This window comes from Eriocheir sinensis, chromosome 47 (assembly GCF_024679095.1).
Source record: "Eriocheir sinensis breed Jianghai 21 chromosome 47, ASM2467909v1, whole genome shotgun sequence".
Lineage (NCBI taxonomy): Eukaryota > Metazoa > Arthropoda > Malacostraca > Decapoda > Varunidae > Eriocheir > Eriocheir sinensis.
The window spans coordinates 125,514-150,132 of record NC_066555.1 but is presented as its reverse complement, the minus strand read 5'-3'; the positions used below and the strand labels follow the sequence as shown (position 1 = coordinate 150,132).

Sequence of the window (24,619 nt, the reverse complement as noted above, 5' to 3'; positions counted from 1 at the left end):
TCTCTCTCTCTCTCTCCTCCTCCTCCTCCTCTTCCCTTCTTTGCTTATTTGGAGCCCACATTGCATAGCTGTTGGCATAGAGAGAGAGGATCGAGGTTAGGTTGAGTATGGAATGACTAGGCCTACACAATCACAAAAGCAGCCTACAAGTATTGCAAGTAATGTATAAGAACAGTTCATAAGGAAGAAATGGCTAAATCCAGTTGGTAGAAAGAGAGGCGAGGTTAGGTTGAGTACTATGCAATGTAAACTCATGGCCCAGAATTAGTCAGCATGTGTTAGTTGCCCATCTGAGCTCAGCATATGGGGGTTCATAAATCAGTAATGTTAGTTTCACTCAGCATTGCCTGTGTATTAATGCGAAGGGTGCGTGGAGACATGATCGAGGTTTAGAGATTTACATAGATTTACATAGAAAATCAGACCACACAGACCCCATGGTCCAGACTTGGTGGTCTGTCCTTAAACCTAAGTGATTTTACATTAATCAGAAGACTCCAAAACGTTGCATTTCTACTCTAGTTGATATTAAGTTGAAGGAAGGCGTCATCGCTAACCACACGTCCATCTTCCCTTATTAAACATTTTAAAGCCATTACACGTTTATACGTCTGATTAAAGAGAAAAAGCGATATAATTACCATTTTATAGAGGGAGAAACGTTGTAACCTATGGCTTTAAGATCTAATATGTGATTTATTTCCCTTCCTCCCTCCCTCTATCTCCCTCTCCTTCCCGCCATGCTTCACTTAAGGGAGACTATGTGTATTAAGAACTCCCTGAAGCCATTATTCCCACATATATGCTCATTATACTGTATTGTAAACCCGTGCTGAAGGTTGACAGGATTTGTTACTTTTTGCAGTTTCGTTCATAATATGTGCCGAGACCCAGACCCAGACCAACCCATTAATAATGATTCCAAGGCTTTACCGCGGTTATTAAGGCCCCGGCAGAACTTAATTGGGGTTTACCAATGACAGGACAGGCGATAAAGGGGCAGTTAAATAGATTGATTAATATTTCTGAGGGTAGACTAAACTATTTATGTCAGCGATAATATACCAAAGTACTGCAAAAAAAGCCCTATTAATTAAACATTTCGACCCTAACTCTAAAGAAATCTAGTTATTGGAGCGGAGAAGACAGTTCTAGGGTTATTTAAAGTACGAGAAAAATCTATGTTACAGCGTCGTCTTTCTGTGCGAAATAACTCTTCGAAAAATATCTGATTAAACACCAGAAAAAACTTATTGATTTGCCTTAGTTTGATGTTATTTATCCACCTGAGATCTTTATAAGGGTTAATATTGCCTGTAAGGTAATAATACACCAGAGACACGGACCAAAGATGCAAGAAATAGGGGTAAAATAACGACTTGTAATTTTTTTCTCTAATGAACCATATTCGTTTGTTACTAAGCCTTCTACTGATTAATAATGTTCCTCTGATGTTTGTGCCGTGTATTGGAGACGAAATAGGGTCACAGAACGATAGAAGTGAGTGAAATATGGAAAAAAAGGAAAGTTAAACGTTTGAGAGTTATTTCGCGGGAGGTTGGCGATGTTATTCCCTATGGTGACGTCACTTACCTTCCTTCCTCCCTCCGCTGTGAAACCGTCAGTCTTCACGCCATTAAGAGCCCTGTCTGTTTTATGTGATTTCGTGGGATTTAGCCGCTGTAAAGACACGCCATGCAGATCAGAGAGGTGAGGAATGCCTTGTGCTTGTTTTGATATGGGTGATAACGGCGAGAAGTGTGATGAACGTGATAAATGGGGCTTTAAATGTGGGTTGACCGCGGGGTCTCGGGTTAAGATGGCGGCGCGGGTTGGATTGAGGAAAATATTTGTATATATATATTTTTCTCGTAAACTACTGGGTATACCGAGACGGGGCTTGAGGTCATGACATATAAGGTCACTATACTTCTTGAGGTCAAGCGGTGATGTGGGGAAAAGGCGGAAAATGTGTGATATATGCAAGATAAGAGGCGGCCATCAGCTTAACATGTGAACTTTTATCATCGATACCCAGTAAGCCCTTTGACCTCTACAGAGTGAAGAATTAAGGGGGATTGACCTGATATATGAGGTCAGATGAGGCGTGAATGTCGTAAACAATGAATTAGGTTTAGGGGTGAGCTCCCAAAGGCGACCGTGTGACCTTATTTCTGACCTTATTACCGACACTTAAGACCTATGATATGGAGAATAAGATGCATTGAGCTCTTACATGAGGTCAAATGGGGCGTAGCTGTCTTAAGTACGTAATAATGGGCATTTAGCGGCCAGGTCCAGCAGGTCAGAAATGGCCCGTCGCTGCTACACGGTAGAGCCACAAATTTGGCCCCTCGGGTTAAAAAAAAAAAGACAACGGGAGGTCATTTTATACGGAAATTTCCAACATGTAACCTTTTTTTATTGCTATTCCAGAAGTACACCCGATGGCAGGCCGGACCCTATCTCTCCTTCGGGGGCCAAGTTGTGATTTGCTTGGCAGGAGCCGAGGTGGTGAGTAAACTTTTCTGGGTTCTTCCTCAGTGAAGATTAAGCAGAATAGTAAAAAAAAATTGTATGTTTGTCAGATGGTAAATGTCCACAGAGTTGTCCATCTCACTGTGGTACTTCTCACCCTAACCATGCGTTAGATCTCTTAATTCTATGCATTTTGAATCCCATATATATGCCTCGCAAATTGACAGAATCGCTGCTAGTGATTTATGAAAGGTTGGTGTTTTTTTTTGCGGGCCGTGATGTTGTGGGCCCTGGGCGTGAAAGCGAGAAACACCTCCGCAGAGCTAAGTTGCATATACATGTGGGGGGGCGAAGGGGTCAAAGCCCCCCCGTTAGCTGTTAGGTCGTAGAGTTCGGTTGGGTTAGTTTAAATATGTTCCCCCACTGTAAACCGTCGCGTCGGTGCCACCACAAAATAGCTCGTGGGTCTGCATGTTCTAAAAAAATAAAAAATAACCATGCGGTAGACCTGGTCTCACACGAGTGGGCTAATCGCTAACCTAGCGTACCGTCGCTAACCAAGCGTTTGTAGAAAAGATATATGAAGACCTAGTGATGTTTCATAAAGTAAGTAATGGCGGCACCGACGCCCCGAACCGGCTGCCAAAAACTCACTAACTTTTCAAAAATCGCTGGCGGCGTTTCTAACAGTTTGCGGCGAACATAAATGGGGTTCAAAATGCATAGAATAATGAGATCTAACCCATGAGAAGTGTAAGAAGAGACGGGGAACAGAGTATTCCAGTCCCCCCGTGATGCTCTGAGGCGGCTGCAAAAAACTCGTTAACTTTTAAAAAATTGCTAGCAGCGATTCTGTCAATTTGCGAGGCATATATATATATATATATATATATATATATATATATATATATATATATATATATATATATATATATATATATGGGATTCAAAATGCATAGAATTATGAGATCTAACCCATGGTTAGGGTGAGAAGTACCACAGTGAGATGGGCAACTCTGTGGACATTTACCACCTGTCAGATTAGGTTAGAATTTAGTTAGGCTAGATTTCATTGTTTCCAGGTCAGGATAAGGGTGAAGTATTAACCCTTTATTTGTAAGTGTGGAGTATTCACCCTATTCATCCTGGGGGGCTTCATGGTGCAGTGGTTAGCACACTTGGCTCACAACCGAAAGAGCCCGGGTTCGATTCCCGGGCGGAGTGGAAAAATTTGGGTGGCTTTTCCGATACCCTCGCCCTGTCCACCCAGCAGTGAATGGGTACTACCAGGTATTAATCGGGGTTGTGTCTTGTTCCTTCTCCTATAATCCCGATGACTCCCGATAAGCCGGTCGCCGGTTGACCGGCTGTAAGATTGGGATTGTCGGCGGCAGACCGCCGGTCGACCCTGAGGACCGTGGACTCAGCTGACCACTGCCGGTCAACTTTAAAATTTTCAAAGATATCAGCGATGCGCCTGTCGACCGGGCGGTGTTGAAAATGTCCTAGTCGACCGGCGGTCAATCACGACACCAGGCAGACCAGCGGTAGACTGGGGGGAGCCCATGAGGTAACACCTGTCTATGATCTGGTGATTAGCAATGGAGGAAGTAGGACATCGAGGAGGACCAGGTAGGAGCGAGGGAATGAAGAGAGAGAGGAGATGAGATAAAGGAGGAAGAGGAGGATGAGAGAAAGAGAGAGAGAGAGAGGAAGGGAAAGGAATGGAAGGAGGAACAGGTGGGAGGAGTGAGGAAGAAAGAGGGAGTGAGGAAGTAAGGAGAGAGGATGGAAAGAGATGAAGAAGAGAGAGAGAGAGAGAGAGAGAGAGAGAGAGAGAGAGAGAGAGAGAGTTTTATGCACACAAATGAATTTAGGTTTGAAGCAGTTTATGAGGTAATTTTAAAATCTAAAAATGCAAAGATAGTGTTTGGTCGTCGATGTGCCACAGGTCTGTCACTGGTAGACCAGCGGTCTGCCACCGGTAGGCTGGCAGTCTACCGTTGACTGACCTGCTGCAGTTGCCGGTTGGAGAAATCGAAAATCGTATATGGTCGCCAGTCTACCGCCGGTCTACCGCAGGCAGACCGGTAGTAAGCTGCCGGTCCCGGGATTATTGCCTATTTTGTCGGCGGTCAGGCCCTGATCGACTTATCGGGAGTTATCGAGGACTATCGGGACCGAGGCCGGGAATGTGTGAGAGCCCCTTAAAAAAACTCTGTATACAGGAGGCTTTTCTCTAGAAGATGGAATTGTTTATAGCATTTCATAGCTGGTGCTGCTGCAAGTTACATGTAGAATGTGTTATTACGGAGTGTGATTCTTTAACCTCAACTCGTCGGTTAGTTTTTGTTTTATTGAGTTTTCACAAACATATTCAAGTTCTGCAATCACTGCTGCATTTAACGGTGTCAACCAAAATGGGCTATCTAATGTATGGCTGAGATAAGGCAAATAATACATGTCTGTGATGTCACTCCTGACCGAGCGATCTCGCGCAAAAAAACTCATTTGTCAACTCTTCTCGCTTTCTCGCCAAGCAGCTCGCTGCCAGTGTGGCATTGCTTATAATGTATTAACGTTCTTGCTCCCTGTGTGGCCTAAGGCTAGCTTAGGTTCATTAAAGTTTGGTCAGGTTAGGATGGCTGAGATTGTCTTTTATAAAATAGTTTAGGGTGACACAGTGAGTAATGTATTTTTATATTTTGAATATTCTTCAGCGGAACACTGGAGGCTGAGTGTGACGCTCCTTGTTGGCCGCTATGATGATGATGTGGTTTGGCTACTACCAGCTGAGAGGCCACAGCATGCTTTCCTGAAGACCGGCCAGCAACCCGGACTCTAGAGCAGTGGTTTGCATTGGTAAAAGTGTTATTTCTGCTATAATTGTCTCTTGTTTCTCGTACGACTGTCTTCTGTTTCTCATATTCTCTTATTTCTCCTGTAAGTGGTGTGCGGGAAAAACTGTGTAACAAATGTTCTGTGGGTTAGGACTCGCTGGCCTAACAAATATTAACCCAGTAGCTGTGGGGGTCATGTTTCCTAACCCTTTCATTGCGCAGTGTGGACGCGACTATCCCCTCAGGCACAGTTGGGCAGCCCAATTGGGGGTCTCTTTTAACCTCTGTATCTCAAAAACTATTCATCACAGCTGAAAACTAAAAACACCATTGGAAAGAGGAGGTCCGGATCTATAGGAGTCAGTTATGTATGCCTCTCTTGTGAACGTTCAGGGAGTGTTGAATGTTAACACTTACATCGGTGCGTGCGGGATGATCAGCCATATTGAGGGAACTGTGGACATTTTTTCCTTCAGACTCTGGCAAGGGAGCATTGCCAACTGCAATATTTACAACTATTTGGTCAAAGAATCAGTCAGGTGATCGGTGAAGCTATGCAAAAATGCCGCTATATTGGGCAAGAACATCCACCAGTTACTCATTCGTAGATTTGCCACGCTGGGCTGATATGATTTTCCACCAAATTTAGTGAAGAACCCACTCAATTGGCAATCCTATGTTGTGAGAATTAATGTTGGAACACTCATACGCACGAGATGTGAGTGTGGGTGGAGGTCATGAGCGTTTAGCAATGAAAGGGTTAATGGCCCCTCTAAGCGAGAAAAATGAGAAGAAATCACCCCTCACACAAAGCACTTAATTATATATATCAAAGCATTTGTGATCAGTTTATGCATCGTCTATTTTTGGGGTTTATATCATGGCACAAATTTGGCCTGTCGCTGCTACCGGGTTAATGTCAAAAAAATTTATTTCAAGTTTCTTCACGATAGTCTATCGATTTTAACTTGAGCCCTTGGGCGTGACTCAGTCGTTGTCTTTCCCTGTAATCCCAAGCCATTCATAACACCATGCAGTCGTATTATGAGTATGTGTATACTCCACAAATAGATAACGTACAGACTAACAGTGAGACAGATCGCAGGTCATGGCTAGATCTGTAAAGAATGGAGGCTTCCCCGGCCCAAACCTCAGGGCTCAAGTTAGAGTCCATGTACTATAGTGACTTTATAAGAACATAAGAACGTAAGGAGTCTGCAAGAGACCGGTTGGGCTATACAAGGCAGCTCCTATACACTCCACTCCACCTTACCTCACCATCCTTGGCTTTATCTAACCTCTTCTTGAATGTATCTACGGTATTGGCACCCACATCATGGCCCCCAAGCCTGTTCCATTCGTCCACCACTCTATTGGTGAACCAATTCTTGCCTATGTCTTTGTTAAATCTGGATTTGTCCAACTTAAAACCATTGCTACGCATCCTACCCGGCTCTTTTACTATCAAAATCTTATTGACATCCCCTTTATAGAAGCCCTTCATCCATTTATAGACTTTGATCAAGTCTCCTCGCAACCTTCGCATTTCTAGCGAGTGTACATTTAACTGCTTCAGCCTGTCTTCATGAGGCAAAAGCGACAGGCCAAATTTGTGTCTTTATCGTGTAGCAGCGACGGGCCAAATTTGTCTCTTTACCGCGTAGCAGCGACAGGCCAAATTTGTGTCTTTATCGTGTAGCAGCGACGGGCCAAATTTGTCTCTTTACCGCGTAGCAGCGACGGGCCAAATTTGTGCCATGATATAAACCCCCCAAAATAGATGATACATAATCTGATCACAAATGCTTTGATATATATTATGAAATGATTTGTGCGAGGGGTGATTTTTTCTCATTTTTCTCGCTTGGAGGGACCATTAAGAAACATGATCCCTACCACCACCACCGAGTTAATGATAAATATAAATGAATCTCGTTATTGGGGACCAGAAGACAGATTTTGTGTTGGAAGTCAGTAAATATAAGAGGCTGAGTACAACAGTCTGGCAACGTTGGCACTGCCTCAAAGTATAGGCCTGGCTGTATGTATAGAGTTATGAGGGGGGAGAGAGAGAGGGAGGGGAGAGGAAGAAATGGAGGAAGAAAAATATGTAAAATAACAAATATGAGAGAGATTATCTAATAATTATCTTTTATTATACAACCCTTGATAGAGAGAGATTTTATATTTTATCCCATGCCATCTTTCCCGGTACAAGACTTTGACAGTGGACACATATTTGCAGGTTGGTGTAGCAGTGCCGGGAGGTGACATAACACTCCCCTCAACAACAGTCTCTTCACCGACAAGTAATTCTTCACCAACAAGCTTTTCAGCAGCTTGGAGAAATAGGTAAGCTTTCTCTACTCACTTCCCTTCATTGGTGGGTTACCAGAAGACCCCAAAGGGTGAACCCGTTATATTGAGGTGTAAAATGTTCAGCAGCTCACTTAGTAACCAAATGTGTTGTAAAATGTTCACTACCTCTATGAAAAACAAGCAATGCGGCTAGCTTCAGATTGAGGAGAAAGACACCCTCACCCCTCGCACAAACCATTTCATAATATATATATATATATATATATATATATATATATATATATATATATATATATATATATATATATATATATATATATATATATATATATATATATATATATATATATATATATATATATATATATATATATATATATATATATATATATATATATATATATATATATATATATATATATATATATATATATATTGCAACCTTCCTGTAACCTCACCCAGGCGCCCAAACCCGTCAGCGTCCCAGGAGACTCACTCCTTGTGGCTGGCGTCCAACGTCTGGATGGGCTACTCACGTTACTTCGGGTCCTTGGTCCCTGAGGTGTGACTCCCAGGCGTGTATGCCACCTGTGTTCCCTCCGAGGCGACAGCGTGCGTGAAATCCAGCCTCTGACCACCAGTGCACTTTACTGTGGAAAGCAAACCCCTTCCACTTTGGCGGGCTCAGAGAAACACAATCCGCGGTTTAACGTGGTTTATTTCCTTTGTCACAGTTCCACACTGTTCCACGGGGGCCGGCCACTTGTTGACCGTCGAAACCCTCTAATAAAGTCCTAACCCAAACACCGCCAATTCAGGCACTTTCTTCAAGGGGTCCGTGCACCGCCCTTCTGAGCCTCAGGTCCCGACCGAGGTTGAATCAACTACTCTGCCTGCGGCGTCCCCCAAGACCTCGTGGCGCCCCAATCACAGGCCTTCCCGCTTGGCGTCACTTCCTGGCGGGAACCTCAGGCAGCAATATATATATATATATATATATATATATATATATATATATATATATATATATATATATATATATATATATATATATATATACAGGGGAAGTAAATCTAATATCTTGAGAATATAGGCGGTTCAAAGCCTATATCATAAATTCGCATATTAGAACCTTAAAAAGCATGTAAATAATGGTATATGGCGGTCAGCCACATTTTCCAAACTCTTTAACCTAGTATATCTTTTTTTATCATATAACTAAGTGGAGATACACATCACCAATGTACACATAATCCAAGAGGCTAAGGAGCTATGAAAGAAACATAAAGTGAATTGTTTTACCTTTATTGAATACATCTGGATTTTGGAGGTGGTTGATGTGAGGCAGACCTTCTTTTTCCTTACGAGATACATAGTGAGCCAAATATCTTTCCATTTGAACAATCACATTGTTTGAGGACTGGCTCCGACCGTCCAGTTTTGCTCCACCATACGTTTTCACTGTTTGCAAGATTTGGTCTTTCTGTTTCCAAATGTTTCTCACAGTAGATTCACCCATACCTAACGCCCGTCCAATTGAAGAATTGCCTTTTCCTTTCTTTTTCATGTCTATCACTTTTAACTTAGTTTCCAATGTAATAAACTGCTTTTTCGAGTTCTTTGGGGGCGCCATAATAACAATAACAGCAACAACAATAGCCCACAGGCTAGCTTGCACACAGCACAGACACAGCTTGTGAGAGCAATGGCTGCTTTAGACGTACTGATGAAGAGAACACGTGGAGCCGTCTCACAGAGTAGAGTTGCCAGATTGCGCCATTGTTTATTTCCTTCCTTGAAGTGAGTAACAACAAGTTCATTATTTGGTAGGAAATGGATGTTAGCAAGTCGGGAACATGAAATGAATGAAAAAAACTTTTCTCTTACTACCGAGTCAAGTCACTGCTCCCGTGCTCCACCCCCAAGGGGGAGGGAGGAAGGAGGTCGCATATGAGGTGGTTCGCATATCCCAAGTTAGCAAATCAGGCGACCCCTGTATGTATATATATATATAGATATATATATATATATATATATATATATATATATATATATATATATATATATATATATATATAATGTACCAAAATTATGTTTTCAGTTACTCTGAGTTACAGCATTTGAATAGAGATTTGAGTTTACCAACTGACGTTTTCATCCTGGTGTTAGTAAAATGACTGCATAATAAAAATAATAAAACCACATATAATTAAAACCACAATACCTGATGAAACTAAAAAAAGATTCACAAAAAACACTGGTTTTATTGATGTTTTTTTTTGTTTAAACCAGGGGTGTCAAACTCATGGCCTGCGGGATAGTTATAAATGGCCTGCGGTATCATGGTGCTTCAATCTTGTCAATGTATTTTCTACCCTTGTTGACCCCCATGACGGCACTTCAGAGTATGAATTGGCCCTCCAAGGGTTTTGAGTTTGACACCCCTGGTTTAAACCACCAACCCTGCTGTACATAATTAAAATCTTACATATAGTTAAAACCACAATACTGATGAAACTAACAAAGATACACACAAAAGAAAAAAAAATGGTTTTATTAGTTGGTTTAAACCAGTTTTTTTTATTGGTTTAAACCATTTGTGGCTTAGTGCAGTACAGTATGTTATATGCATTTGCTCAGTAAGTTTCAGAAAACAATAAGTTTGAATAAGTATTGTACTACATTTGAATTTACACATAATTTAGCTACCAGTATTTTTCTGTATGCATTGTTGGAAAGGATTTTTTCAAACAATTCATCTGCTGTTTAGATAAATTGTTTAAAAAAAAACCCAGGAAGGTGTCCCCCCCCCCCCTCTCTCTCTCTCTCTCTCTCTCTCTCTCTCTCTCTCTCTCTCTCTCTCTCTCTCTCTCTCTCTCTCTCTCTCTCTCTCTCTCTCTCTCTCTCTCTCTCTCTCTCTCTCTCTCTCTCTCTCTCTCTCTCTCTCTCTCTCTCTCTCTCTCTCTCTCTCTCTCTCTCTCTCTCTCTCTCTCTCTCTCTCTCTCTCTCTCTCTCTCTCTCTCTCTCTCTCTCTCTCTCTCTCTCTCTCTCTCTCTCTCTCTCTCTCTCTCTCTCTCTCTCTCTCTCTCTCTCTCTCTCTCTCTCTCTCTCTCTCTCTCTCTCTCTCTCTCTCTCTCTCTCTCTCTCTCTCTCTCTCTCTCTCTCTCTCTCTCTCTCTCTCTCTCTCTCTCTCTCTCTCTCTCTCTCTCTCTCTCTCTCTCTCTCTCTCTCTCTCTCTCTCTCTCTCTCTCTCTCTCTCTCTCTCTCTCTCTCTCTCTCTCTCTCTCTCTCTCTCTCTCTCTCTCTCTCTCTCTCTCTCTCTCTCTCTCTCTCTCTCTCTCTCTCTCTCTCTCTATATTTTTACCATGAAAAGAATTTACCACAAAAAATCAATTATCAACTTTATTAATCTCCTTACTTTACTCCTAGAGACAAGAGGAGAAGAAGAAGAAGAGGAAGAGGAGGATGACTTTGAAGACCAGCAGACAGACAGAAAGACATTGGTGAGTGTTGAATCATTCTTTCAATAATACTCTCTCTCCTTCCTTCCTTCTTGTCTCTTGGATAGGTTAGGATAAAAGGCCAGATTATTGAACCTCCTCACTCAAGTTCACATATTTGAGGATATGGTACGGGGCACGCAAGGTTGCAGTATACTGGTGTTGAAGGGTTAACTGTCCTTTGACGAAGTTGAAGACTGTATGACCATTGGCAGAACAAGTACAGAACATTGAAGTAGGATCACTGGGAGCACATTTTTATATACAGTTTTCCACCCAAAATAGACTTTCCTTCTATGATTTAGCAGGCCAGTGGGGGGTCCCTTTTAACCTTTGTATCTCAGAAACTATTCATCACAGCTAAAAACCAAAAACACCATTGGAAAGAGGAGGCACAGATCTACAGGAGTCAGTTATGTATGCCACTCTTGCGAACGTACATGCACGTTCAGGGAGTGTTGAATGTTAACACTTACGTCGGTGCGTGCGGGATGATCAGCCGTATTGAGGGAACTGCGGATATCTCTCCTTCAGACTCTGGCAAGGGAGTATTGCCAACTGCAATATTTACAACTATTTGGTCAAAGAATCAGTCAGGTGATAGGTGAAGCTACCGGGTTAACACAAGCAGACTCTTGGCACCAATCTGCTGAGGCTGAACAGTGGGCTGAGGCAGACTACAGTACCCCAAGGATGGGATAAAGGGACGAGGGCGAGGTGGCTGGCAGACGCTATTGTACTTACTGGAATTGGGTCCTTGGATTTCTCAATATAAAGGGGGGGCTTCGTGGTGCAGTGGTTAGCACACTCAGCTTGCAACTGAGAGAGCCCGGGTTCGATTCCTGGGTGGAGTGGAAAAATTTGAGCGGCTTTTTCTGATACCCTACGCCCCTGTCCACCCAGCAGTGAGTGGTTACCAGGTATTAATCGGGGGTTGTGCCCCGTCTCCTGGGGTCTGTTCCTATAATTCCTTCCCCTTCTGTCTCTCTCCGGCATATGACCACAGATGTTGTGCTGCCCACTAAACAAAACTTTCCAACTTTCTCGATGTAAGTGTGTCCGTTATATCCCAGGTTTACTATACAGGTAACTCGATTTACGCGAGTTTGGTTTACGCATTTTTTAAATAACGCTGGGTCCAAAATACAAATAAGTGTTTAATTTGCACATTTTTTTCACTTATATGTGATATTTTATGGAGTGTCTACCAGATGTCTCACGCAACTGGACTCGCACGGCCACACACCTGAGCTCAGTTCTTCCCGCGCGCCACTTGAACAACAATACAGTACCCACGCTGCCACGCTACTCAACAATAGGGGTGGGCAGGTATCGGTACTAACGGTACCAGCTATATGATACGGTACCAGTACCAGACTGCTCAGTACCTGTACCAATACTAGCCAGTCGCTCATGGTGTCCCTCATTTCTTCCTCACTCGAGTGAAGCTGAGACTGAGTGCCTGAGTGGATATTCTCTCTCTCTCTCTCTCTCTCTCTCTCTCTCTCTCTCTCTCTCTCTCAATCTCTCGCAGGTGGATAAAAACATCAAAATAAGGCAATTCTATGTAATTAATGTAAGTAATAATGTAATTCTCTCTCTCTCTCTCTCTCTCTCTCTCTCTCTCTCTCTCTCTCTCTCTCTCTCTCTCTCTCTCTCTCCCCCCACTGAAGGAAGTGAATATTTATTTTTCAATAAAAAACCTACCTCTTGTTTGATTTACATTGTTTTTGATTTACGCAATGACCTCTTCAAGGACACAATACTCGCGTCAATCGTGTTACCTGTACCTGTAAGACGTAAGCATAGAGGTTATATCATACAAGAGGCTGAATTGAAAAGCTGTGTAAGGCCACCTCCTACAACACCGTGGAGGACACATGGATGGGGCATTTTTTATGGGGGGAAAGTGCGTCTTAAAAGTCGTTAAAATACAGCACACCGGGTATTCAATATATGTGAGTTCAGTTATATTCGACTAACCTTAATGAGTCAAGAACAGGAAACACGATTGACACAAGTATTGTGAACTTGAAGAGGTCAAAGATTAAATCAAAAACAATGTAAATCAAACAAGAGGTAGGTTTTTATCGAAAAATAAATATTCACTTCATTCAGTGGAGAGAGAGAGAGAGAGAGAGAGAGAGAGAGAGAGAGAGAAAATCCATATCACCGAGATATCCACTCAGGCACTCAGTCTCAGCCTGTTGTTGTTGTTGTTGTTGAGCAGTGTGGGTACTGTATTGTTGTTCAAGTGGCGCGCGGGAAGAACTGAGCTCAGCTGTGTGGCCGTGTGAGTCCAGTTGCGTGAGACATCTGGTGGACACTCCAGAAAATATCACGTATAGGTGAAAAAAATGTGTAAATTAAACATTTATTTGGATTTTGGACCCAGCGTTATTTCAAAAACTCTTAAACAAAACTCGCGTCAATCGAGAGTTACCTGTATTCATTTTATGCAAGAAAAATTCGCTCATATGTAAATATCGGCGCTGGTGCGACTGGTTGGTGAGGTATGGTGACACACTAGAGGGTGCAGATAATGCTTTCCTGCATTTTCCTCGCCTATAATTAACCTTTTCCTCCCTCTGATCCTAAAGTTAATCCTCAGGTACCTAATTATCAGCATGTATCGTAGACTTTGGGTGTGTCTCCCCGGAAGCAATCAATGTGCTTTATTGTTGCTTTAGTGCTTTATTATTCTGAAACGGTGCCGAAATAAATAGTTAGAGGGTTCTAAAACGGGTCGTGGAACATAACCCCCTAGAATTAATGGGATGATAAGTTCGATATGTGAATTCACATTATGCGAGCTTTTTGCAGAACGTAACCCTCGCATATAACGAATACCATCTGGTGTACTTTGATGTATCTGTAGAATGTTTCCTGGGTCGTATATGAACAAAAACCTCACACTAGGCTACTGTTTAATCCCACTCCCCTGGCTTGAGACATTAGAACAGTCCCTCAGCAAGTTTGAATCCCTCTGGTGGGCTGATGTTAACTCGGTAGCAGCGATGGGCCAAATTTGTGCCATGATATAAACCCCCAAAAATAAATAATATATAATCTGATCACAAATGCTTTGATATATATTATGAAATGGTTTGTGTGAGGGGTGATTTTTTCTAATTTTTCTCACTTAGAGGGACCAGTAACCCATACAGTGTGGTCTTTTGTCATAGATAGAGTTTTCTGCATCTCAAAGCTAACCATGTTATACCAGGAAAGGGAAATTTATTTTAATTTTTTAGAGCCTATGTTCTTTCCATTATAAACACTTCTCACTACCCTATTGCGTGAGTAATGTATTAGTACTTCTTTGCATCACAAAAAAATAACAGTAATTATAAGTACAAGAAAATGGTTGGGTCAGGCAGCACTGCTCGCTTCAAGGCTGTCTGTACTACAACCGTAGTTCTCAAAGCTCAACATAATACCGAGGGCTTCGTGGTGCAGTGGTTAACACACTCGGCTCACAACCGAGAGAGCCCGGGTTCGATTCCCGGGCAGAGTGGAAAAATTTGGGTGGCTTTTTCGATACCCTACACCCCTGTCCACCCAGCAGTGTACCAGGTATTAATTTGGGGATGTGTCCCATCTCCTGGGATCTGTTCCATTCTCCTATAATTCCTTCCCCTTCTGTCTCTCTCCGGCATATGACCACAGATGTTGCGCCCCCTAAACAAAACTTTCCCTGTTCCCTTCTCCTGTAATTCTTTCCCCTTCTGTCTCCGGCATATGACCACAGATGTTGCGCCCCCTAAACAAAACTTTCCCTGTTGCCTTCTATAATTCCTTCCCCTTCTGTCTCTCTCCGGCATATGACCACAGATGTTGCGCCCACTAAACCAAACTTTCCAACTGTTCCCTTCTCCTATAATTCCTTCCCCTTCTGTCTCTCTCCTGCATATGACCACAGATGTTGCGCCCACTAAACCAAACTTTCCAACTGTTCCCTTCTCCTATAATTCCTTCCCCTTCTGTCTCTCTCCGGCATATGACCACAGATGTTGCGCCCACTAAACCAAACTTTCCAACTTTTTCCCTTCTTCTATAATTCCTTCCCCTTCTGTCTCTCTCCGGCATATGACCACAGATGTTGCGCCCACTAAAAAAAACTTTCCCTGTACCCTTCTATAATTCCTTCCCCTTCTGTCTCTCCAGCATATGACCACAGATGTTGCGCCACCTAAACAAAACTTTCCCTGTTCCCTTCTCCTGTAATTCTTTCCCCTTCTGTCTCTGGCGTATGACCACAGATGTTGCGCCCACTAAACCAAACTTTCCAACTGTTCCCTTCTCCTATAATTCCTTCCCCTTCTGTCTCTCTCCGGCATATGACCACAGATGTTGCGCCCACTAAACAAAACTTTCCAACTACAACATAATACTGTGATGCTTCCGACTATCAGTTTTCATTTCCGATTACTCTGAAGCGTAATTTACAATTCCTTATGCCTTACTGATTATAGAATCGAGGAGTAATTACCTAGGAGAAAGTAACTTACCTTCTTGTATAATGATTTTTGTTGGAATGCAGACAAATGTACAGAAAGGCCCTTTAACATCCATTTAAAACTACCAAGACTTGTCAAATTATTGCTCTTCACTGTCAATGAACAATGTTACATACACAAACAAAAATAAAGGGCGCATAAGCCCTCAAAAGAGCTTGCGTATATATACGTACTAAACACTTCCCTAAGAGGTATGTATATGTATGTACTAAACACTGTACGGGTTAAGAATCGTGATCCTCGCTGCTACAGGGTTAAAAGTCGCTAAAATACAGTATTTTGATGTGACTGTTGAATGTTTCCTGGGTCATATATGAACAAAAACCTCACACTGGGCTACTGTTTAATCCCACTCCCCTGGCTTGAGACATTAGAACAGTCCCTCAGCAAGTTTGAATCCCTCTGGTGGGCTGATGTTAAGTGTGTACATCAGTATAATAACCTTAAACATTCTACCAGTTGACGCAGGAATGCCTCCCCCTCCTCCCTTCCCTACCCTACCCTCAAGTTTTCTTCTCTCTCCTCCCCTGCTTAAATCTCTCTCCCCAATCCTCCCTCCCTCCCTCCCTTCCTGCTGAAACATCTCTTCCCCCTTCCTCGCCTGCTGGAATCTCTCTCTCCAGACTGTTCTCCCCTCCCTTTTCCCCTCCCCTTTCCTCCCTGCTGATATTTCTCTCCATACTGTTCTCCCTTCCCCCCCTCCCTCCCTCCCTCCTTGCTGACACCTCTCCCCCCCTTCTCTCCCCTGCTTAAATCTCTCTCCCCTTCTTCCCCTCCTCCCTTACTAAAACATCCCCTCTCTTCCCTAAAATATCTCTTCCCTCTCCCTTTCTTCGTCGTCCTTTCCACTAAAATCTCAGTTAATTTTGCATAAATCCTTGCCCTTCTCACTAAAATCCTAGCTGTTTCTGCATAAATCCTTGCTCCTTTCACTAAAATCACAGCTGTTTCTGCATAATCCTTGCCCTTTTCACTCAAATCACAGCTGTTTCTGCATAAATCGTTGCTCCTTTCACTAAAATCCCAGCTGTTTCTGCATAATCCTTGCCCTTTTCACTCAAATCACAGCTGTTTCTGCATAAATCCTTGCTCCTTTCACTAAAATCACAGCTGTTTCTGCATAATCCTTGCCCTTTTCACTCAAATCACAGCTGTTTCTGCATAAATCCTTGCTCCTTTCACTAAAATCACAGCTGTTTCTGCATAATCCTTGCCCTTTTCACTCAAATCACAGCTGTTTCTGCATAAATCCTTGCTCCTTTCACTCAAATCACAGCTGTTTCTGCATAAATCCTTGCACTTTTCACTCAAATCACAGCTGTTTCTGCATAAATCCTTGCTCCTTTCACTAAAATCCCAGCTGTTTCTGCATAAATCCTTGCTCTTTTCACTAAAATCCCAGCTGTTTCTGCATAAATCCTTGCCCTTTTCACTAAAATCCCAGCTGTTTCTGCATAAATCCTTGCTCTTTTCACTAAAATCCCAGCTGTTTCTGCATAAATCCTTGCTCTTTTCACTAAAATCCCAGCTGTTTCTGCATAAATCCTTGCTCTTCACTAAAATCCCAGCTGTTTCTGCATAAATCCTTGCCCTTTTCACTCAAATCACAGCTGTTTCTGCATAAATCCTTGCTCCTTTCACTAAAATCACAGCTGTTTCTGCATAAATCCTTGCTCCTTTCACTAAAATCCCAGCTGTTTCTGCATAAATCCTTGCCCTTTTCACTAAAATCACAGCTGTTTCTGCATAAATCCTTGCTCCTTTCACTAAAATCACAGCTGTTTCTGCATAAATCCTTGCCCTTTTCACTAAAATCCCAGCTGTTTCTGCATAAATCCTTGCCCTTTTCACTAAAATCCCAGCTGTTTCTGCATAAATCCTTGCTCCTTTCACTAAAATCCCAGCTGTTTCTGCATAAATCCTTGCTCCTTTCACTAAAATCCCAGCTGTTTCTGCATAAATCCTTGCTCCTTTCACTAAAATCCCAGCTGTTTCTGCATAAATCCTTGCCCCTTTCACTAAAATCACAGCTGTTTCTGCATAAATCCTTGCCCTTTTCACTAAAATCCCAGCTGTTTCTGCATAAATCCTTGCTCCTTTCACTAAAATCACAGCTGTTTCTGCATAAATCCTTGCTCCTTTCACTAAAATCACAGCTGTTTCTGCATAAATCCTTGCTCCTTTCACTAAAATCACAGCTGTTTCTGCATAAATCCTTGCTCCTTTCACTAAAATCACAGCTGTTTCTGCATAAATCCTTGCTCCTTTCACTAAAATCACAGCTGTTTCTGCATAAATCCTTGCTCCTTTCACTAAAATCACAGCTGTTTCTGCATAAATCCTTGCTCCTTTCACTAAAATCACAGCTGTTTCTGCATAAATCCTTGCTCCTTTCACTAAAATCACAGCTGTTTCTGCATAAATCCTTGCTCCTTTCACTAAAATCACAGCTGTTTCTGCATAAATCCTTGCTCCTTTCACTAAAATCACAGCTGTTTCTGCATAAATCCTTGCTCTTTTCACTAAAATCCCAGCTGTTTCTGCATAAATCCTTGCTCCTTTCACTAAAATCCCAGCTGTTTCTGCATAAATCCTTGCTCCTTTCACTAAAATCACAGCTGTTTCTGCATAAATCCTTGCTCCTTTCACTAAAATCACAGCTGTTTCTGCATAAATCCTTGCTCCTTTCACTAAAATCACAGCTGTTTCTGCATAAATCCTTGCTCTTTTCACTAAAATCACAGCTGTTTCTGCATAAATCCTTGCTCCTTTCACTAAAATCACAGCTGTTTCTGCATAAATCCTTGCTCTTTTCACTAAAATCCCAGCTGTTTCTGCATAAATCCTTGCTCTTTTCACTAAAATCCCAGCTGTTTCTGCATAAATCCTTGCACTTTCCACTAAAATCCATCGTTTCCACAAAAATCATGATTTTGTCCACAAAAAATCCCATTTTTTTCATTAAAATTCTTAGTTCTTATTCTTGTGTGGCTGTAACTGAATTGTTTCCACTAAAATCCCAATTGTTTTCATTTAAATCCTCAGTTCTTAACCTTGTAGCATCGGGGACCATGTTTATCAATGGTCCCTCGACGTGAGAAAAATGAGAAAAAATCACCCCTCACACAAACCATTTCATAATATATATCAAAGCATTTGTGATCAGTTTATGTATCATCTATTTTGGGGGGTTTATATTATGGCACAAATTTGGCCCATCGCTGCTACACGGTAAAGCCACGAATTTGGCGCGTTGCTGCTACACAGTAAAGCCACAAATTTGGCCCGTCGCTGCTACACAGTAAAGCCACAAATTTGGCCCGTCGCTGCTACCGGGTTAATCTTCCGTGCCTGTAATCCAGTTGTTTCTGCTGAAAATCTTGGTTGGTTCCAATAAAATCCCTCTTACATTTTCTCCCTCTCGGCAACAGCTTTCTCCCTATCCGTTCCATCCTTCTTGCCTCTTAAACAAGGCGTCGCAGTGCAGGGCGGTGTTAACATGAGCCCAATCAGAGTGGGATGGACGCAGGAGAGGTTTGAATTTAATCTGGGTTTTCATGACACAATATATATAAGACACTTTCCCTTCTCACGTCAACTATGTACCGTATTTCTGAAGGTCAAAGAGGGGGGCAATCGGGTTCTAATGAGTGTTTCTTCATGTTCATGGTACAGAGGAAGGGTCACACTACCACCAGGTCATAAAACTATACTCCTGGAAATGTCAAAGACTCCTAGGAAAGCCTTGCCAAATATGTGTTTCTTTAGGTTCAGGGTACAGAGGAAGGGTCACACTACCACCAGGTCATAAAACTATACTCCTGGAAATGTCAAAGACTCCTAGGAAAGCCTTGCCAAATATGTGTTTTTTTAGGTTCAGGGTACAGAGGAAGGGTCAAACTACCACCAGGGTCATAAAATTACCCCTGGAAATACCCAAACTCCTACGAAAGCCTTGCCAAATATGTTTTTTTAGGTTCATGGTACAGAGGAAGGGTCAAACTACCACCAGGGTCATAAAACTACCCCTGGAAATACCCAAAACTCCCTTGAAAGCCTTGTCAAATGTGTGTTTCTTTAGGTTCACGGTACAGAGGAAGGGTTACACTACCACTAGGATCATAAAACTACCCCCTGAAAATGCATAAAACTCCCTCGAAAGCCTTGTCAAATGTGTGTTTCTTTAAGTTCATGGTACAGAAGAATGATCAAACTACCACAAGTGTCCTAAAACTACCCCTGGAAATGTCCCAAACTCCTACGAAAGCCTTGCCAAATATGTTTCTTTAGGTTCATGGTACAGAGGAAGGGTCACACTACCACCAGGGTCATAAAACTACCCCCTGAAAATGCCCCAAACTCCCTTGAAAGCCTTGTCAAATGTGTGTTTCTTTAGGTTCATGGTACAGAGGAGGGGTCACACTACCACCATGGCCATAAAACTACCCCTGGAAATACCCAAAACTCCTACAAAAGCTTTGCCAAATGTGTGTTTCTTTAGGTTCATGGTACAGAGGAAGGGTCACACTACCACCTGTGTCTTATAACTACCCCTGGACATACCCTACAAACACTCGCCACTCCATCCACTCACCTAGAGGGTACTTTCATGAGTATGATGTCCAGCACTTTATAGTTCTTATCAAAAGTTAGCCTGTTCTCACGCCAAGCATCTTTCATTCTCCTTAAACATGATATTATTGTACCGTGTGGGACCCAGCCTCCTGGTACTGAAGGGAAGTGTGCTGCATAGGTTACGTATATGCGGTTACAGGTATGCGGTACCTAACATTGGGACCTGTTTGGGTGAGCTACGAGTGAGGATCTTTGCTCTCTATCTCCAGAGTCTGTGTAGTCCACTGTAAGTCAGATTATACTGCTTACTGTACCAGGAATGACCTTCTGAATAAAGCCTGTATTCTTGAACTTCATGACACCGCAGTTTGCTTGTTTGAAAAGCTGTTATGACTGTTTCCCAAAGCCACAGAGAAGGCTAACCGGGTTTTCATGGGTGGTTTAACCGTTCATGGTGCAGAGGGAGTGTAACCCTTCTACTGTACCAAGAACCTCAAACATTGTATTGGTTGTATTAGTGTCATATTCAAAAACATTTTGTTCCCTGAGTGAGGTCAACTGACAGGGCTTTCATAGGAGTTGCGGGCATTTCCAGGGGTAGTTTTATGACCCTGGTTGTATCAAGACCTTTCCTCTTTACCATGAACCTATAAAACAAGTCAAAAGAACCCAATTAATCTCCTTTACGGCCTTTGGAAGTAGCTGATGTGAGGAGCGGAAATGTCCGAGGCTCACATTCTTGAAAAAGCCATCCCGAGAGACTTGTATTTAAGGCTTCCGTAGGAGGTTTGGGCATTTCCAGGGGTAGTTTTATGACCCTGGTGATAGATTAACCCTTCCTATGTACCATGAACCTTCTAAACCACTCAATTAGAACCTGATTGATCTCCTTTTTGGCATCTGACAGTCACATTCTTAAAAATATTGTTCCAAGTGCACACATTTGACAGGCTTTTGTAGGAGTTGTGAGAATTTCCAGGGGCAGTTTGATGACCCAGGTGGTAGTTTTAACTTTCTCCTTACCGTGAATCTTAAAACAAGACTCGTGAGAACTTGATTGATCTCCTTATTGACCTTTGCAAGTAGCTGACGTGAGGGGCGGAAGGGTCTGCTTCATAGATCTTAGGAAGGGAAGTTTGAGACGTACTTTGAATCAGCTCCTTGACGACAGTAGACTCCATGGCTGGCGTTCCTTCCTCCTTGTCTTCCTCAAATTCCAGACTTTCCTCCTCTGTGATGTACCTTTCTCTCTCTCTCTCTCAGTTCTAATCATTCCTTCTTTATTTAGTTTTATTTATATATATATATCCTCATCTGTTTTACTTCCCTTTACTTACCTTAATCTCTCTCTTCTCCGCCTTCTCCTCCTCTCATACGTACATCCTTCTCGGTAAATCCTTTTCACTGTATCGTATATATAGTTCCATTATTTGCTTGTTTCCCTTCCTCCTCATCTCTTAACGTATAAACGAGGCTTCCGGCAGAGAAATCCTAAGGCACGATGACATATTGTTACGTATATTAGAGTACTGTAACACACTGAGAACAGATTACGAGACTTCCAGCCCTCCGTACATTCTATACAAGGTTTATTTTCCTTTGCAAGTTACTATATCTTGTTTTTCCTTTCCCCCCTTGCTAACTAGAACATAATTATTGTTATATTGCTCGTCATGATGTGTACGTTACAAGGGAAAGTGACCCTCCGTCTGCCCCATAAAAGTTGAGCTTCCATTTTGATTCGTCCCGCGTTCATCCTTGGAGGGGTAGTCTGTCTTTCCCAGTGCAAATTAGAGTTAAATTGCTATGTTATGATACTAATTGCGTACAATTTACACAAGGGTCGCCATTCCTAATGTCACCTCACTTCTCTGCCGTACGCCTCAAATATTTTAGTCTGTGATATGTTATCTGCTTTCTCTTTGTCTAAGGTATTATGTCATAGTAATAATCTCATGTCTGTCTTATTTTCTTCTTGGTTGTATATCTAAGGTCTCGTCTTCCTCTGTCTTTGAGTTCTTATCTTTTAGAGTACTTGTTTCCACGTCTTTTATTTCATATGTTATTATTGTCTCTTAATTTCCATTGCTTTTTCAATGACTTTTGAGCTCTTTATGTATACAATCTCTCCTCTTGTTAGTTCCCTTCGTTGTCTTCTCTTATATCTTGTTTCCAATTCATATATAATTCTTTTTATATTATAAGTTTTTTTTTCTGTATGAAAATTAGTTCCTCCCTTTAATATATATAGAATTAGCTTTTAAAAAAGATCAAAGCAATTAGATATATCAGCTTACAGCTCAAAAACATCTTGAAAAAGTCAATTATACCTAAAAAAGTGTCCGGTGATTAGCTAAATGGGTTTGGGGCAAGATAAAGTCATAGGTGTGACCATTAACTTTATTTATAAGACTTCATAGTACAGATACAGTTCACATCTTCTGTGACTGGCTTACAGAACAGTCCCTTGCAGAGAAAAGTACAAGTCATCAGAGTTGACTAACACGACTTCTTTCCCCTCGGCAGAATTGAATGGCTGGCGTCTCGGTCTGCCTGCCTGCGGGACACCGCACACTCTGGAACAAGAAAGAACACCAAGATGTCAAGTTCCTGCAGAATCAGCCTCTTAGTGAAGGAAATGTGCTCTATTTATTTAATAAATGATTGACAAAAAAATAATTTTGTATTTATTTTAGAAAAATTATATGGCTCACTTTTTGCATATATGTTGCAATACTATGCAATAAGTACATCATATATATATATATATATATATATATATATATATATATATATATATATATATATATATATATATATATATATATATATATATATATATATATATATATATATATATATATATATATATATATATATATATATATCATGCAATAAGTTAGCAATAAATATATATATATATATATATATATATATATATATATATATATATATATATATATATATATTTAATACTATGCAATAAGTTAGCAATAAATATATATATATATATATATATATATATATATATATATATATATATATATATATATATATATATATATATATATATATATATATTATATATATATATATATATATATATATATATATATATATATATATATATATATATATATATATATATATATATATATATATATATATATATATATATATATATTGCAATACTATGCACTAAGTACATCATGCAATAAGTTAGCAATAAATATGCCCTAAATATATATATATATATATATATATATATATATATATATATATATATATATATATATATATATATATATATATATATATATATATATATATATATATATATATAATATAATAATACTATGCAATAAATATATAAATATATATATATATATATATATATATATATATATATATATATATATATATATATATATATATATATATAAATGAAATTAAATATGTCGGCAAGAGAAGCCTGAACAACACACAGAAAGAGAACAGAGGTGAAATCTGTGACAGCCGAAGCAAATTTTACACAAACTACAAGACGTCCAGCTAAGATAGGCATAAGAGACCTTGTATATGGTAAAAGCAAGGGGTCGGCAGTCTTATAAGTGTTCTGGGGGAAGGAATCGAAACCTAATATACTCGAGAACAGGTCATTTAAACCCGATCTTGGCTGGACGTCTCATATATTACGCGCTGAGGAGGAATGGAATGACAGAAATAACATGGAATGATATACAGACAAAATAATCATTAAGAAAGACACTGAGGTACGACACCTATACGTATAAAAACGAAGGAAAAATCTAACAAACTGCGTCAGAATCTGAGAAACCGAAGCCAACATTACAAAAACTGCCTGGCGTCCAGCCGAGATGGGCACGTGGGACCTTGTATATGTTATAAGCAAGGGTCGGGAGTCTTGAAATGTGTTCTGGGAGGGAAACTGAACCCATAATTTACTGAAGAACAGGTCACTTAAACCCTCTCGGCAGGACGCCTCGTATATAAAACATTACGCACTGACTAGGAACGGACTGATTATGTGTAGAGAGAGAGAGAAAGTGGGAAGGAGGAAAATACACAATGGAAGGGAGATAAAATGAGAATAATAAATATACGAAGGGAGAGAAAGGTCCAGAGATGGAGGTATAAGGGAGGAAGAAGGATGAAGAGGCAGTCACCACAGGCCAGCCAACACCTCAGGTAACGTACGGACCCTTGACGAGAGGAACGAAACCCCAGCAAAAAAACCAATGACAAAAGTAAGTACAAGAACTGGAATAGCAGGAGAATGGAGAAATATAGGAAGATGCGGATACAAGGAGGTTGAGAAAAAGCAACTAGAAAGTAGAATGTGGAGCCGTGTATAGAGGAAGGTTTT

General features: G+C 41.0%; 1 protein-coding gene and 1 long non-coding RNA gene across 11 annotated transcripts in view; one reads left to right on the top strand and one right to left on the bottom strand.

Annotated features, from left to right (window-relative positions):
- Positions 1–1,564: 1,564 nt before the first annotated feature.
- Positions 1,565–22,926, top strand: LOC126981191 (uncharacterized). Its single transcript, XR_007733803.1, has 6 exons — positions 1,565–1,710; positions 2,437–2,514; positions 5,199–5,340; positions 7,564–7,670; positions 11,067–11,140; positions 22,759–22,926. It is a non-coding gene; the product is annotated as an uncharacterized LOC126981191 (long non-coding RNA).
- Positions 13,300–24,619, bottom strand: part of LOC126981190 (uncharacterized) — a 51,038-nt gene continuing 39,718 nt past the window's right edge. For 7 of the 10 annotated variants that reach the window (XM_050831933.1, XM_050831932.1, XM_050831934.1 and 4 more), the window contains one exon: positions 13,300–22,808. In XM_050831933.1, coding sequence (XP_050687890.1) covers positions 17,174–18,619 — 1,446 coding nt within the window. In that variant the 5' untranslated portion in view covers positions 18,620–22,808 and the 3' untranslated portion in view covers positions 13,300–17,173. The remainder of the gene's footprint in view (positions 22,809–24,619) is intronic. The other 3 variants (XR_007733799.1, XR_007733800.1, XR_007733801.1) reach the window with 3 other exon arrangements.